The 15822-nt window shown below is 36.5% G+C and overlaps 1 protein-coding gene across 2 annotated transcripts in view; it reads right to left on the bottom strand.

Moving 5' to 3' along the window:
- Positions 1–3857: 3857 nt before the first annotated feature.
- Positions 3858–15822, bottom strand: part of UCHL5 (ubiquitin C-terminal hydrolase L5) — a 48846-nt gene continuing 36881 nt past the window's right edge. The window contains exons 9-11 of one of the 2 annotated variants that reach the window (XM_068985622.1): positions 14133–14246; positions 11298–11396; positions 3858–6011 (exon numbers count right to left, since the gene is read on the bottom strand). In XM_068985622.1, coding sequence (XP_068841723.1) covers positions 5967–6011; positions 11298–11396; positions 14133–14246 — 258 coding nt within the window. In that variant the 3' untranslated portion in view covers positions 3858–5966. The remainder of the gene's footprint in view (positions 6012–11297; positions 11397–14132; positions 14247–15822) is intronic. The other variant, XM_068985623.1, reaches the window with a different exon arrangement.

The following is a 15822-nucleotide window of genomic DNA, read 5'->3' as shown; positions in this document are numbered from 1 at the left end:
CAGTCCTTCCGATCAATATTCAGGGTTCTAAAATGTTAATGTAGTCATCTCTGGTGGTAGAATTAAGAATAATTTTATTTTGCTTATCTTTTTAAGGGGAAAACTTTTAAAAGCCATTTTCCCCTCCTCAAACATAAGCAACAGTATCATCTTACAGGAAAAGAGCAATTTCTTAATGTATCTTGAAATGTTTGAGGCAACTAGGATTAGTAACTAAATGGTATTAATCTACATGTAATACCACAAGACACACAGGAGTATTCATCATGATCTAAATAGGGGAGCAAGTCCCCACAGCACATGATCTCAGAACAAATATTTGTCTATTCCAGTGACACAGTCAAGCTGACTGCTCTCTGCTAGAAAAAGGGCAGCTATCTTGGGAACTAAACATATGAAGTGAGACTAGCCAGTACCACAGCTGTTGGCAAGCTTTCTTTGTTTAAAACAGTAGAAGTAAATCCCTTACAACTGGCTATATTAAAAGGAATAAAACCGAATGGAAGTGCCTTTATCTACTCAATCACTAAACCAGATTTTAGAAAAGAAACGGCAAAAGTGAAATGAGCAAATAAGACTTTCTTTTTAAAAACTTCAAAAAAAAAATTTCCACATAACCAATGTTTATATACTATTGCTGCTAAGTTACTTCAGTCGTGTCCGATTCTGTGCGACCCCATAGACAGCAGCCCACCAGGCTCCTCTGTCCCTGGGATTCTCCAGGCAAGAACACTGGAGTGGGTTGCAATTGCTCCTTATTCCTCCATTTTCTCAACTAGCTTCATCATTTAGGACACAGAAAAGGATAACATACTCCTTTATTCACTGCCAGAAATTATCATGCAAGGTTACAATGCATTTGCATTCATCAAAGAAGGAGCCGATAAAATAAACCATTCTTAAGGTATGGACAGGCCTATCAAGGAATTTTATTAGAATTAGGTTAATAAGAAAATACCCTTATAGCTATTAATTCAGTGGCCTTATACAGCTTTTTTTTTTTTTTAAACTGGGGTATGGTTACTTTACAATGTTAGTTTCTGCTGTGTAACATCATGAATCAGCCCTAAGTATACATATATCCCTTCCCTCTTGGACTTTCCACCCACTCCTCTAGGTCATCACAGAGCACTGAGCTGAGCTCCCTGTGCTATGCAGCAGCTCTCCATTAGCTCTCTATTTTACACATGGTAGTGCGGATGTATCACTCAAAATCTCCCAATTCATCCCACACCCCATTCTCCCCCAGTCCATGTCCACACATCTGTTCTCTACACCTGGGCCTCTATTCCTGCTCTACAAATAGGTTCATCTATACCATGCAAAGATGGGCACAATAAAGGACAGAAATAGCACAGATCTAACGGAAGCAGAAGATATTAAGAAGAGGTGGCAAGAATACAACAGAAGAACTATACAAAAAAGATCTTCATGACCCAGATAACCATGGTGATGTGATCACTCAGACATCCTGGAATGCAAAGTCAAGCGGGCCTTAGGAAGCATCACTACGAACAAAGATAGTGGAGATGATGGAATTTCAGTTGAGCTATTTCAAATCCTAAAAGATGATGCTGTGAAAGTGCTGCACTCAATATGCCAGCAAATTTGGAAAATTCAGCAGTGGCCACAGGACTGGAAAAATTTCAGTTTTCATTCCAATCCCAAGGAAAGGCAATACCAAAGAATGTTCAAACTACCGCGCAATTGCACCCATCTCACACGCTAGTAAAGTAATGCTCAAAATTCTCCAAGACAGGCTTCAACAGTACGTGAACAATAAAATTCCAGATGTTCAAACTAGATTCAGAAAAGGCAGAAGAACCAGAGATCAAATTGCCAACATCTGCTGGATGATCAAAAAAGCAAGACAGTTCCAGAAAAACATCTATTTCTGCTTTATTGACTGTGCCAAAGCCTTTGACTGTGTGAATCACAACAAATTGTGGAAAATTCTTAGAGATGGAAATATCAGGCCACCCCACCCGCCTCCTGAAAAATCTGTATGCAGGTCAAGAAGCAACAGTTAGAACTGGACATGGAACAACAGACTGGTTCCAAATAGGAAAAGGAGTACGTCAAGGCTGTATATTGTCACCGTGCTTTTTTAACTTCTACAAAGAGTACATCATGTGAAATGTTGGGCTGAATGAAGCACAAGCTGGAATCAAGATGCTGGGAGAAATAAAATAACCTCAGATATGCAGATGACACCACCCTTATGGCAGAAAGTGAAGAACTAAAGAGCTTCTTGATAAAAGTGAAAGAGAAGAGTGAGAAAGCTGGCTTAAAACTCAACATTCAGAAAACGAAGATCATGGCATCTGGTCCCATTACTTCATGGCAAATAGATGGGGAAGCAACAAAAACAGTGACAGAGTTCATTTTCTTGGGCTCCAAAATCACTGTACATGGTGACTGTAGCCATGAAATTAAAAGATGCTTGCTCCTTAGAAGAAAAGCTGTGACAAATCTGGAAAGCATATTAAAAAGCAGAGACATTATCAACAAAGGTCCATCTAGTCAAAGCTATGGTTTTTCCAGTAGTCATGTATGGATATGAGAGTTGGACCATAAAGTAGGCTGAGCGCTGAATCAATGCTTTTGAACTGTGGTATTGGAGAAGACTCTTGAGAGTCCCTTGGACTTCAAGGAGATCCAACCAGTCCATCCTAAAGGAAATCAGTCCTGAATATTCATTGGAAGGACTGATGCTGAAACTGAAACTCCAATATTCTGGCCACCTGATGCAAAGAACTGACTCACTGGAAAAAAACCCTGATACTGGGAAAGACTGAAGGCAGGAGAAGGGGACAACAGAGGATGACATGGTTGGATGGCATCACCGACTCTATAGGCATGAGTTTGAGCAAGCTTTGGAAGTTGGTGGATAGCAAAGCCTAGAATGGTGTAGTCCATGGGGTCACAGAGTCAGATATGACTGAGCGACAGAAATGCACCATTTTTCTAGATTTCACATAAATGCATTAATATATTTTTTCTGACAATTCACTATGACACATTTTTTAAAATGTCATTTGATACTAGTTACTTTTTTTTAAAAGAATCTTTCAATGACAAGTTTTTAATTTTCATGAACACCAATTTTAGATCTTTATGGTCACTGCTTTCTGTGACCTAAGATAGTCACCTGTTGTTTTGTTATAAAAAGCTTTGTATTTTAGCTATTCCATGTAGGTCTGGGATTCACCTCAAATTCATTTTTGTGAGGTAGGAGATCATGGTTCATCTTTTCCATGGGACTATTCAGCTCTTCTGGCTCCATTTGTTAAAAAGAGTTTCCTTCTCTGTTGGACTACTTTGCTATCTCTGTCAAAACTCAAGTGACCTTATAAATACAGATTTGGTGGCTAAGTGGTAAAGAATCTGCCTCCCAATGCAAGAGACTGTGGGTTCAGTCTGGGTCAGGAAGATCCCCTGGAGAAGGAAATGGCAACCCACTCCAGTACTCTTGCCTAGAGAATTCCCTGGACAGAGGAGCCAGGCAGGCCAGTCCATGAGGTTGCAAAGAGTCAGGGACAACTTAGCAACTAAACGACAACAATACCAGTATCACACTGTCTTTGGTCACTGGATACTACTTACTACAATACTCTTTGCATTGCTTTACAAAATATATAAAGTTGAGATAGATCAAGATGAACCTAAAGTAATGCTTATGAAATCATTTTTAAACTGTATCATGGTTTTGAAAACACTCCATAATCACTACTGTATCCAAAGCAAAATGTATTTACTCATGAACAAACGAAAAACTACAAATTTTCTTTATGACCTTTAATTGAAATTATGTTTGAAAAATATTTTATTAATTTTGCTACTCAATTTCCCACTAGGTTTTCTCACATTATTTTTAAAATACCACAATATAGTAAGCATAAAAACAATCCTTAAGCAGTGCACTTGGCTACTTATGGATGTGTCTCTTATTTCAACAGCGTTTGGACAGAACAGACCTAGGGACGCCCCCAAACTCCAGCTTTCAACCACCCTCCAAGCTTTTATTCAACCCTCAGAATCAGCCACTCAGTCTCCGGAACAAGCCAACTCTATTTTCTGAACTGAACTCCTTGTTACCGGAATAGTCTTGGGCTCCCGGATTCATCCGGTTTCACTGATGGAGAGACCATGGTTCACCACCTGTCAACATGCACCTCCAGGTCTCTTACACTTCCCTCTCTGGGCTTCTACTCCCACCGTGACACTGTGCTTCTGGAGGGTGTGGGCCACTTTTTCTGTGAATTGGCCAAGATGAAGCACCAGGGCCCCAGTGACTAGAGTGCAAAACAATTGGGGCGGCCACACCCTCTTTCATGAGGTGCAGAAGCCATCCCAAGATGAATGGTGCAAAACCCAGGATGCTGTGAACCAGGCCCTTTTGGGTCTGCTTGCCCTGGGTTCTGCCCGGGTGGACCCCCAACTCTGTGACTTCCTGGAGAGCCGCTTCCTAGACGAGTGGTGAAACACCCAGAAGATAAGCCACCGAGTGGCTAACCTCCCCAGGCTGGAGGTCCCCAGGCTGGAAAGGATGAGAATCTTTTTGAGAGGCTCACCCTCGAGCACAGTTAGGAGACTCTGGAGCCCAGTGGCCTTTGAGGAGCTCCACTGGTGTCAGGACTTACGCCTAAAGCCCCTCTCTGCTGCCACTAGGCAGTTTTTTAATCACCCTGGGGCCCTCTTCCAAGCCTTTGACCAAATGGAAACAATAATTATTAGCTTTTTGCAGCAACAACAAAAAAATCTTTAAAAATTAATGTCTCAAATTAGAGGATGCATACAGTCTCTCTACTTAAATTTAAATTTTTCCATAATAAAATACTAAAGAGTCATGGATCAATTTTATAAATGCACCTAGTAAAGAAAAAAGTAGATTATTTCCTTTATAAATAGAAGTTTTATAAAATTTCCTTTAAAGTTTAACTCGAAAAAGAAGATTAAGAGCAAGAATACAGTATCATTTCATAAAATAAAGAACAAAGCAACTCTCCAAAGCAATAGCAAATTCCATTGTGGGCAAACTATAGATGGCTCTTATAAACTACTGGGCTGTACTAATTTTTGTTCAAATTGGCAAACAAGGATATTCCATCGCCACCATCACCTTTTTTATAAAAAAGCAAATAATAGCCAAAATTGATCAACCTTTGATTTTTTATAAAGATACAGCTTGAAAAAATGTTGCCAAACTGAGTAACACCCAAAATCTTGAAGATTTCACAATTTGCTCTTAACCTAAAATTTTGCTTTGACGCATAATACACCTTCCTGAAACAATTCTACAATACATAAATAATTCCAAACACTGAAAAATGTTTGCTAAAATAAAATTGGGATGTTTATTACTTTTTCTACTGGTAGCAATGAAAATCACTAGAAATTATACTTTTGTTCTTTTCAATGATCTGCTTAAAAAATCAAGCTTTTTAAAATAATTGGTATAGAAGATAAAATCATTTTTAAATCTTCAAAATACTTAAGATACTATAAGATAGAAATATTGATTTTTTTTTCATTAATGATGAGAAGAAAAGAGATTCAGTTTAATCAAGATCTGACATTTATAAATTTTAAGTATTTAACTGAGCTGGAAGATTGAATGAAAGATTAATTATAACAATTACAGGTAGAGAATAGCATTTGTCCATTTTCTAGGTTCATTATGGCAGTTATCTACCCAAAGAACCAACAGGAGTGCTCAGATCCAATGTCAAATAATGGAATTTGGGCAAGTGCTCTGAACACCGCTTTTATTTAGTATGCACCACATGCAAATGATGCAGGTAGGGAGAGTTTATGAATCCATGCATTAAAGACAAGACAGACTGGTACTACTGCCAAACGTGCACTGAGTCAGTGAGAAAGTTGCTCAAGGTTCTTTATACTTAATGGTTTCCATGAAGATAAGCGCAGAAGCAGAAATGTATGCACATCCCAAAGCATCTTCTTCATTTGGTTTCCTGTGCTTTCTTTGCATTCTGCTTTTCTTTTGCCTAGAAATTAAAGATGGCATACAATAACATCTTAAAAGTATGTTTCAGTTCATATTAAAATGTGTCTAAGAGGACACTCTTAGGCTTGAGATACATTGTTTATGTCTAAAGCATTATCTTTTATAACTTGAGACTCACAACAAACTCCTCCTGGACAATTAGTGATTCTTTGTCCTCAATAAAAAAAGGATCATATTTGGTTTGCAGTTATTTCTTACCTGAAGTTGAAAATGTATTATTATAATGGTAATAATTTTAAGATAAAAAATTACTCATTCCATAAAGTCATATTCATTCATAACTATTTCACAACAATATATTTACATATCTGTCCATTTCTCATACACACTGAGTATAAGAAAAATCCTATATTGATTTCTGCATATTTGAATAAATGAGTTTAACATAATAGTTTAAATGAGTTTAAGTTAACTAAAGGATCACATACCTGGAATGTTGATAAACCTCACTAATATGACTCAAAAAACATTTTCAAGAGTTGTTCACTTGAAGCTCATAACAAGTATAAAGCTTGAACACAGTAATTCTATTTCACTTTTTAGCAGATGAGGAGGCCAGAGCTAACAAGTGTTATCAAACTAATAACCTGGGAACCGTGTCAAAATGCAGACTGACTCAGTAAAATGCCCAAGGATCTAAATTTCTAACAAACTCTCAGGTGATACCAATTCTGCTGGCCCTCAGGTGACACTTAGAGAAGCAAGATTTTACAAGACTAGAATATAATGCTCTTTCCACTATGGCACTTGAATCAGAAAGGAACAAGTAAATTAAGCCCTTGCTGCAGCTGTGTCGCTTCAGTTGTGTCCGACTCTGTGCGACTCCATTGACGGCAGCCCATCAGGCTCCCCCGTCCCTGGGATTCTCCAGGCAAGAGTACTGGAGTGGGGTGCCATTGCCTTCTCCAATGCATGAAAGTGAAAAGTGAAAGTGAAGTCACTCAGTCGTGTCCGACTCTTAGCAGCCCCATGGACTGTAGCCTGCCAGGCTCCCCCATCCATGGCATTTTCCAGGCAAGAGTTCTGGAGTAGGGTGCCATTGCTTTCTCCAATTAAACCCTTGATATTATACAATTAAGGAAAAAACCTTCCTTGATTAGAACTATAATCTTTTTTCATACTGCATTAGGTAATAAAATTATTATACAACTATATGATAAAACTGAGTACTATGCCTTACAATATATTAAGAGTAAATATGTTGTATGTACCATATAGTTTTTTAAATTGTATATGTAAACATTTTCATTAAAAAGAATAATTTGTAATTTGATGCATATGATTTCTCAAAAGAGTTTTCTGTTTCCAAATAATAAAAACACAATTCCATTTTTGATGTAACTGGGAAATAAAAATGTGTACTTCTTTTTTTAATGATGTCTGAATACACAGGTACCTTACTAGGATTAATAAGAATGAATTAACTAAACTGGTTAATAACAAATTTTACAACATAATTAAGCAAAGACATGCAGAGTATCCATTCATGTATTAAAATATATAATTCAGATAAAACTAAAGGTAAGTTAAATAAAATAAGTTAAAAATAATTATATACCTTGACCAATAAGATCTCATTTAATCCCCAAGAATGTGAACTAAGTATGATTCCCAAATTATACATGAGGAAAAGATTCTATAGTAAAATAAATAACTTGCCTAAAAGCAACAGCTAATAGTAAGTAACATTTCTGAGATTTAAACCAAAAGTTTGTATTCTGGCCTTTACTGAAAAATAAAAAATACTGAATTTCAAAATAGCATTAAAAAAATGTTCACAGTTCAGAAATATGTTCCTTCTATTTAGTGTGCTATTGAGATATTAAAAATTGTTGACAAGTTAGATAATTCTGTAATCATAGGTATTAACAGAGATATTATTGTAAACAACTGAACTATGTTCTACCTTGTTTCTATTAAGGGCTAGAAAAAGTAAATTCTGTATATCAGTTATTTATTACCAATTGAATTATAATGTCTTTGTAAAATTTGGACAAAATTCAATACTGTGAGGTTGCTCTGACTCCCCCACAGTAACAAAATCTATGATTTTAAATTATGGTCGGTATTGGTGGTTGCTAAAAACCTGAGACAGAAAATGATTCAGAAACACATATAAAAGTTGGGATAAAATTTTTAAAGAATTATAAGTATATGTGAATAAGTAAAAGTTTCACAAGTGAAATGTTAATCTGCTGATTTTATTTCATAGTTTAAGGAACAGATTTGATGTATGGCACAAGAAATTTTATAACTATACATTTTTATATTACCTCCTGAGCAGTTTTTATTTAACATACACTCAATGAAGTCATCAGATAAGAACAGAAGCTTCACAGAACAAGAATACTTATCAGGCAAGACCTTAAACTAATTCATTAAAGGCATAGGCCCTTGGGAGAATCAAAGTCTGCACTCTTTATTATTTTGTAAAATGAACAGATTTTCACAGCTTCAATATTTCCAAGCCATCACAGGCAGTAAGTAAATGCTGCTGTTCTCAGAAATCTGATCCTGGACAGCTTTCTCTTAGCAACACAGCCAAGAGTAGCCACACCTTCCTGTTCGGTTCCTTCCACCCCTTCCACACTTCATCCCTAATTTTTCTTCCACTTGGCATTGTGGGGAAGAGGTGTGAGTTTCAATGTAATAATCCATTTCTGAACTCTACATGTAATTTTTTCTTAGAAGTGTTACTTATATAAGTAATTTTCACTACTGAAATCTTTATATTGGATATAACTATAAAATTTAATCTTGATCTGTTGTTTTTAATTTTTAACATTTGTAGTTATCAGCAGAAACTGATATTTCAATAAATATGATTTTTCAAAATAAGATGAACAAAAATATATTTGTACTAAAGAAGCTGATTCACTGGTAGAAATTAAGCATCTAATTCTAACAACAGATTTAAAAATTTGAGGTTGTGAAATTTTAAATGGCATAAAGTTAATATTTAGGAGCTACACTGTGCTTCCCCCAGAATCTCTAGCATGACTTTATTCTGGCACTTATCTGAATAATACTATACAGCACAGTACTATAATTATGTATTCCTACCCTCTCCCCAACTAGGTTACTTAAGACAGAAATGTGTCTTAATTATGCGTACATCTGTTGACTTTAACAGACCGCCTCAAATACAGTTTCAGTTAGATAAGTGTTGGATAATCAAAACATCTCAAAAACTTTAATCAAATAATGAATCTGAATTCCCTTCAGAATCTATGCACATAACAGATGGTGCATATATACAAGAAATAAATGTATCTCAATATTGCCTGTGCAGTATTATTAGTCAAAGAACAAGAAAGTCAGTAACTACTCTTTCAGTAAAACAAATACAAATGAAAAAAAGACTGGGTGGGTATTCCAATAACACTAGGCATTCATATACTGCCACCCTGTGTCCAAAATAATGTGAACTAAAGAATTATGGTTCTAATGAAAAAGCTGAAAGGCTGTTTTAACTGTACTTTAAAAAAAATTATGGAAATATACTGTCATTAAAGTCAAATAAAAATGGTCCTATTCTTAAGTTGCACAAAAAAGTTTACTCACAGACCAATTTTAAAGCAAAATACATACATTTAAAATTTCTCTAAAGTATTTGTCTGGTCCCTGATAATATTTATCTATGTTTAATACCTGATATATCATACAATTTGCCACAGCAGTCTATATTCTAGTATTTTCGACAGAGAAATATTTCACAGTGTTTCATGTAAAGAATATTAATATCTAGATACTCAGTTAATCAGGCAATCCTGAGGATTACAGCACCCTAATTGTTTCTAAGCCTTTAAAAATTAGTTTCGCATCTTGGACTTTTATGATTTTTACTACCTTGAGATATATGAATAGAAAAAAATCTATATGGGTAAAGAGAAGATTTAGCAGTGTTCCTGCAACAATTTTACTTTTAATGCTAAAAGCTGAAGCATATGTTCAGGTGCTTCAGAATTCCTTGATAATTCAAGCTTTCCTGGTAGCTCAGCTGGTAAAGAATCCGCCTGCCAATGCAGGAGACCGTGGTTCAATTCCTGGGTCAGGAAGTTCCCCTGGAAAAGGGATGGCTACCCACTGCAGTATCCTTGGGCTTCCCTGGTGGCTCATACAGTAAAGAATTCACCTGCAATACGGAAGACCTGGCTTTGATCTCTGGGTTGGGAAGATAACCTGGAGGAGGGCAACCCACTCCAATACTCTTGCCTAGAGAATCCCCATGGACAGAGTCTGGCGGGCTGCAGTCCATGGGGTCCCAAAGAATTGGACACACCTGAGCAACTAAGCACAGCACATAGCATGTTCAGGATCTATATAATAAAGTATACACAAAAACCTGAACACACATCTCGAATTATTCAGATTTCATGATTGCACCAAACAGTTGGGTTGAAATGTATCTGTGCTTCATGAACTTTGTGAAAAAACATCTACAATGTATTCTGGTCTTTAAGTTAACAGTCCAAAATTGTACTTCCCTAGTAGTGTCTTCTCAAAATGTGGTAAACAGACCGGCTTCATTAGAATCCCTGGGGAGAACTTATGACAGATTCCCTCCCTAAACCAGATTTCCTGAGGAGGGGCCAGGTACCAAGTGTTGTAAAGAGATCTATGCTGTGTCACAGAAACCAATACAACATTGTAAAGCAACCATCCTCCAATCAAAAATAAATAAATAAATAAATAAATGAGTATCCAGCGGTCACTTTCATAAACACTGTATAAACTTAAAAAACAACTATACTTCATTTATTCAAAATTTTTCTTAAAGTGCATTATATCGAAGAAAAAAATCCTAGTAATCAGAATTTTTCACTAACCTATAGTAGTTTTCCCTTAGTGCAAAGGGTAATAGGTTGGGAATAAGGAAACCTATTTCTCAGGCTAGGTTATGCTTCTTCCCCCTTTCAATGCTCATTTTAGTTCTAAATTCTATGATAATTCAAATTTTTGCTAAATTAAATGAGAAACATTATTACTTCAATAATTAAAGTTAATAATTTGTTTTCAGCTACAGAAAGAAAGATGTTTTAAATTTCATTCTAATATGGCACAATCTGAATTCGTAACATTAAGGATTCCGGAACACTAAAGCAACAAAGCAATTCCTTATTTTTATTTTGCAATATGACACTGACCCAGCATTTCTCAAGCTGAAAAACAAGTAAGTAAAAGCAAAGCTTCAACAAATTTTATCTCTACTCAAGTCAAGTAACATTTTTTGGAGACTCTAAGTACTCACCAGTAAAAGACTTACCTTTTCTACTAGTGGTATTAACTGCTGGTGTTCTGCTAAAGTCTTTAACAATTCCATAATGAATGGCAGATAATTGTGCTTCCTTCTGATATTTTCAATCTGAAAATAAAACACACACCAAACCACACTATTTTCACTAAGCTTCTGATATTTTAATTTTTGGATCCAGCTCAAAATAGAAATGAAAGAAAATCCTCTATTATCATAAAAAAAGCATTAGAAATAATGAGATTTCCATCGCCACTGAGAATAAAGATTAATTAAAATAAAATATGTGGAGAGAGTTCTCTGGGGTACAGCATCCTACTCTTGGCTTAGCAAACAACAGAGGCTTTTAAGAGTCTAATCTGAGATAATCTATGAAAACATAACTCATGAAAGCAAACTAAGAAGGCCTACAAGATAAATTAACACTCCTGCTACTACACCTATACAAACAATAAGGCCACACTTAATAAGACCAGTTTTATTGTGTGATTAAGAACAATCTATCTTTGATTATTTTTTACCAAAAAGGGAAAAGCTGTAGGGAAAAATCGGTGCTCCGGTGGGTAACTATGCATTGTCTACACTCTCCCAAGTTACGTGATTGCAGCCTGTCACTGTCTGGTAGAGGTTCAATTTACTTCCCTTTCCATAGGGAAAAAAAAAAGTTACCATCTTCTGCAAATTCATTTCAGCATTCCTACAGTTCATATAAATTTGAGCTTCTTTGATTTCTCCTTTGAACTAGTTGTGACATCTTACAGGTTTGCTCAATTAATGAAGTAAATAAAATTTTAGCATGTTCATTTTATATCTGGTCTGAGAAATCTTTTTGGCTAAATTCTTTAGCCCAATTTTTGAACAAAGCATTCTCAAACAAAGCAAACATTCTAAAACTCAGTGTTATACTTAAGGCAAATATGAAAAATTAGTTAACTATGTAACAACACTACACCAGAATACATAAATAGTAGGCAGTTTTTTAATACCACATAATAAGAGAAGGCAGGAGGAGAAGGGGACGACAGAGGATGAGATGGCTGGATGGCATCACAGACTCGATGGATGTGCGTTTGAGTGAACTATGGGGGTTGGTGATGGACAGGGAGGCCTGGCGTGCTGTGATTCATGGGGTTGCAAAGAGTAGGGCACAATTAACCGACTGAACTGAACTGAAAAGAGAAGATAACATTCAAGCTTTCATCCCTTACTTTCCTGTCTCCATGAATTTGGCCCTTCTTTTTCCTGTCTGGAACACTCTGGAGCCAGCTCCTACCACCTCCACCTAAAGAAATCCTACTTGCCCAGGGTCCATGTATTTTAACAATCACATTGTTGGCTGTTAAGTACGTAACAAAGCAGCATTCTCAGACTATGGTAAACAACAGAAAGAAGAACAATCCCTGCCCTCAACTGAGCTTCAGATGAAAAACTGCTTTTTCTACTGTGACAAACGTGATAGATCACCTAAGCACTGTTTCCAACATCCTACAAAATTAAAAGTTTCCTTCACTCTTCTCCATCTCTGAAAAAAGTTTATCAGACAGACTGCAAATGAAGAAAAATGACATAATTGAAGATAAGCTTGCTTAGTATTTGATCCTGAGTTATATAATGGTTGACATAATTTAAAAATTTTTAAACCCTAAAAAAATTGGAAAGAAAATTTAAAAAATGAACCCAGGTATATAACAGAATGACACCAAGAGAAAATTTTTTCAAGTGAATTTTAAAATATGCTAGTTTGATTATACATTGAAAATGAAATATATCCTAAGGAAAAAAATTACGAGAACACTTCTCAGTTGTTAACACTACTGGCATGGCTATTCTGAACCTTTTTATACAGATAACACAAAGCAAGCAAGTAATTATGTTAATGCTGATAGAAACCAAGATTTTCAACTGAAAAGACAACAAATGCTTAACTTCAAATATAAAGCCCTTTAATCCCTAGCTTGAGTATTAACATGAATTCAAATTGTATTTTCTCTTCAAAGATAAAACAAGAAACAAGTAAAAATGTATTTCCTAGCTCTGAAAAGTCCTGGAAATAATGAAGAATCAATATCGCTAAGCACCCTGAGCAACCAATGGTTGCTAATAGTTTCTAAACACCATTTCTCACCAAAAGCACTCAGGACTTCTTGAAAAAGTGGCCAATTTCAAGTCTGCAGCAGGAAATGTACAAGATAAGAGTCCGAAACATCTTGTCATGCTAGGAAGCAAGGAAGCTATCAGACATGAAGATAGTCACATCCAAAGAACTTGGGAGACAGTCTGATGTGGCTCCTAACGGTCAAAGATGGGGTTAATTTGAGCATTAAAAATAACTGCAGTGAACATTAGCAACTGCTGCTGCTAAGTCTCTTCAGTCGTGTTCGACTCTGTGCAACCCCCCATAGACGGCAGCCTACCAGGCTCCCCCATCCCTGGGATTCTCCAGGCAAGAACACTGGAGTGGGTTGCCATTTCCTTCTCCAATGCAGGAAAGTGAAAAGTGAAAGGGAAGTCGCTCAGTCTTGTCCGACCCTTAGCGACCCCATGGACTGCAGCCTACCAGGCTCCTCCGTCCATGGGATTTTCCAGGCAAGAGTACTGGAGTGGGGTGCCATTGCCTTCTCCGGAGCATTAGCAAAAGATGTGTTAAATATCTGTTCATCAAAATACTTCAAAAAAAATTAAAAGGAAAGAAACCTTACTAGTTACCTCTGTATGGTGCCAGGCAGATCAACACATTCTGAAAACATGTAAGTGATGGGGAGAGGAGCAATCAAGCAGCAATATACATTCACATCAAAATACACTACTCTATGTTACAACATTAAAGAACAAAAGAGAAACACTTACCTTGTATCTTTTTAACTTCTGTACTTCCTCTTCAATAAGCATCTGATTTTTGGCAACCTCTGACTGAATAGCACTTAACATATTACTGCCCTGATCTGTATCCATGGGTTCCTCCTTGGGGAAAAGAAAAAGAATAGCACACCCTAATAACTGAGGCTTAACTCTAAAACATTTTTAGATGATAAACACAGTACAGTCATTTTGCAATTTTTTTTTGAGTTGTAATTTTATTTTTTTATATAAATTTATTTATTTTAAATGCAGGTTAATTACTTTACAATATTGTATTGGTTTTGCCATACATCAACATGAATCCGCCAAGGTGTACACGTTCCCCATCCTGAACCCCCCTTCCTCCTCCCTCCCTGTAACATCCCTCTGGATCGTCTCAGTGCACCAGCCCCAAGCATCCTGTATCATGCATTGAACCTGGACTGGCGATTCGTTTCATACATGATATTCTACATATTTCAATGCCATTCTCCCAAATCATCCCACCCTCGCCCTCTCCCACAGAGTCCAAAAGACTGTTCTATATATCTGTGTCTCTTTTGCTGTCTCGCATACAGGATTATCATTACCATCTTTCTAAATTCATATATATGCGTTAGTATACTGTATTGGCGTTTTTCTTTCTGGCTTACTTCACTCTGTATAATAGGCTCCAGTTTCATCAACCTCATTAGAACTGATTCAAATGTATTCTTTTGAATGGCTAAATAATACTCCATTGTGTATATGTACCACAGCTTTCTTATCCATTCATCTGCTGATGGACATCTAGGTTGCTCCCATGTCCTGGCTATTATAAACAGTGCTGCAATGAACATTGGGGTACATGCGTCTCTTTCAATTCTGGTTTCCTCGGTGTGTATGCCCAGCAGTGGTATTGCTGGGTCATAAGGTAGTTCTATTTCCAGTTTTTTAAGGAATCTCCACACTGTACTCCATAGTGGCTGTACTAATTTGCATTCCCACCAACAGTGTAAGAGGGTTCCCTTTTCTCCACACCCTCTTCAGCATTTATTGATTGCAGACTTTTGGATCACAGCCATTCTGACTGGCATGAAATGGTACCTTATTGTGGTTTTGATTTGCATTTCTCTGATAATGAGTGATGTTGAGCATCTTTTCATGTGTTTGTTAGCCATGTGTATGTCTTCTTTGGAGAAATGTCTATTTAGTTCTTTGGCCCACTTTTTGATTGGGTTATTTTTCTGGAATTGAGCTGCAGGAGTTGCTTGTATATTTTTGAGTTAGTTGTTTGTCAGTTGCTTCATTTGCTATTATTTTCTCCCATTCAGAAGGCTGTCTTTTCACCTTGCTTATAGTTTCCTTTGTTGTGCAGAAGCTTTTAAGTTTAATTAGGTCCCATTTGTTTATTTTTGCTTTTATTTCTAATATTCTGGGAGGTGGGTCATAGAGGATCCTGCTGTGATGTATGTCAGAGAGGGTTTTGCCTATGCTCTCCTCTAGGAGCTTTATAGTTTCTGGTCTTACGTTTAGATCTTTAATCCATTTTGAGTTTATTTTTGTGTATGGTGTTAGAAAGTGTTCTAGTTTCATCCTTTTACAAGTGGTTGACCAGTTTTCTCAGCACCAAAGAGATTGTCTTTAATCCATTGTATATCCTTGCCTCCTTTGTCAAAGATAAGGTGTCCATAGGTGTGTGGATTTATCTCTGGGCTAT

This window comes from Capricornis sumatraensis, chromosome 14 (genome assembly GCF_032405125.1).
Source record: "Capricornis sumatraensis isolate serow.1 chromosome 14, serow.2, whole genome shotgun sequence".
In the NCBI taxonomy this organism is placed as follows: domain Eukaryota; kingdom Metazoa; phylum Chordata; class Mammalia; order Artiodactyla; family Bovidae; genus Capricornis; species Capricornis sumatraensis.
This window is presented reverse-complemented; position numbering and strand designations above follow the sequence as displayed.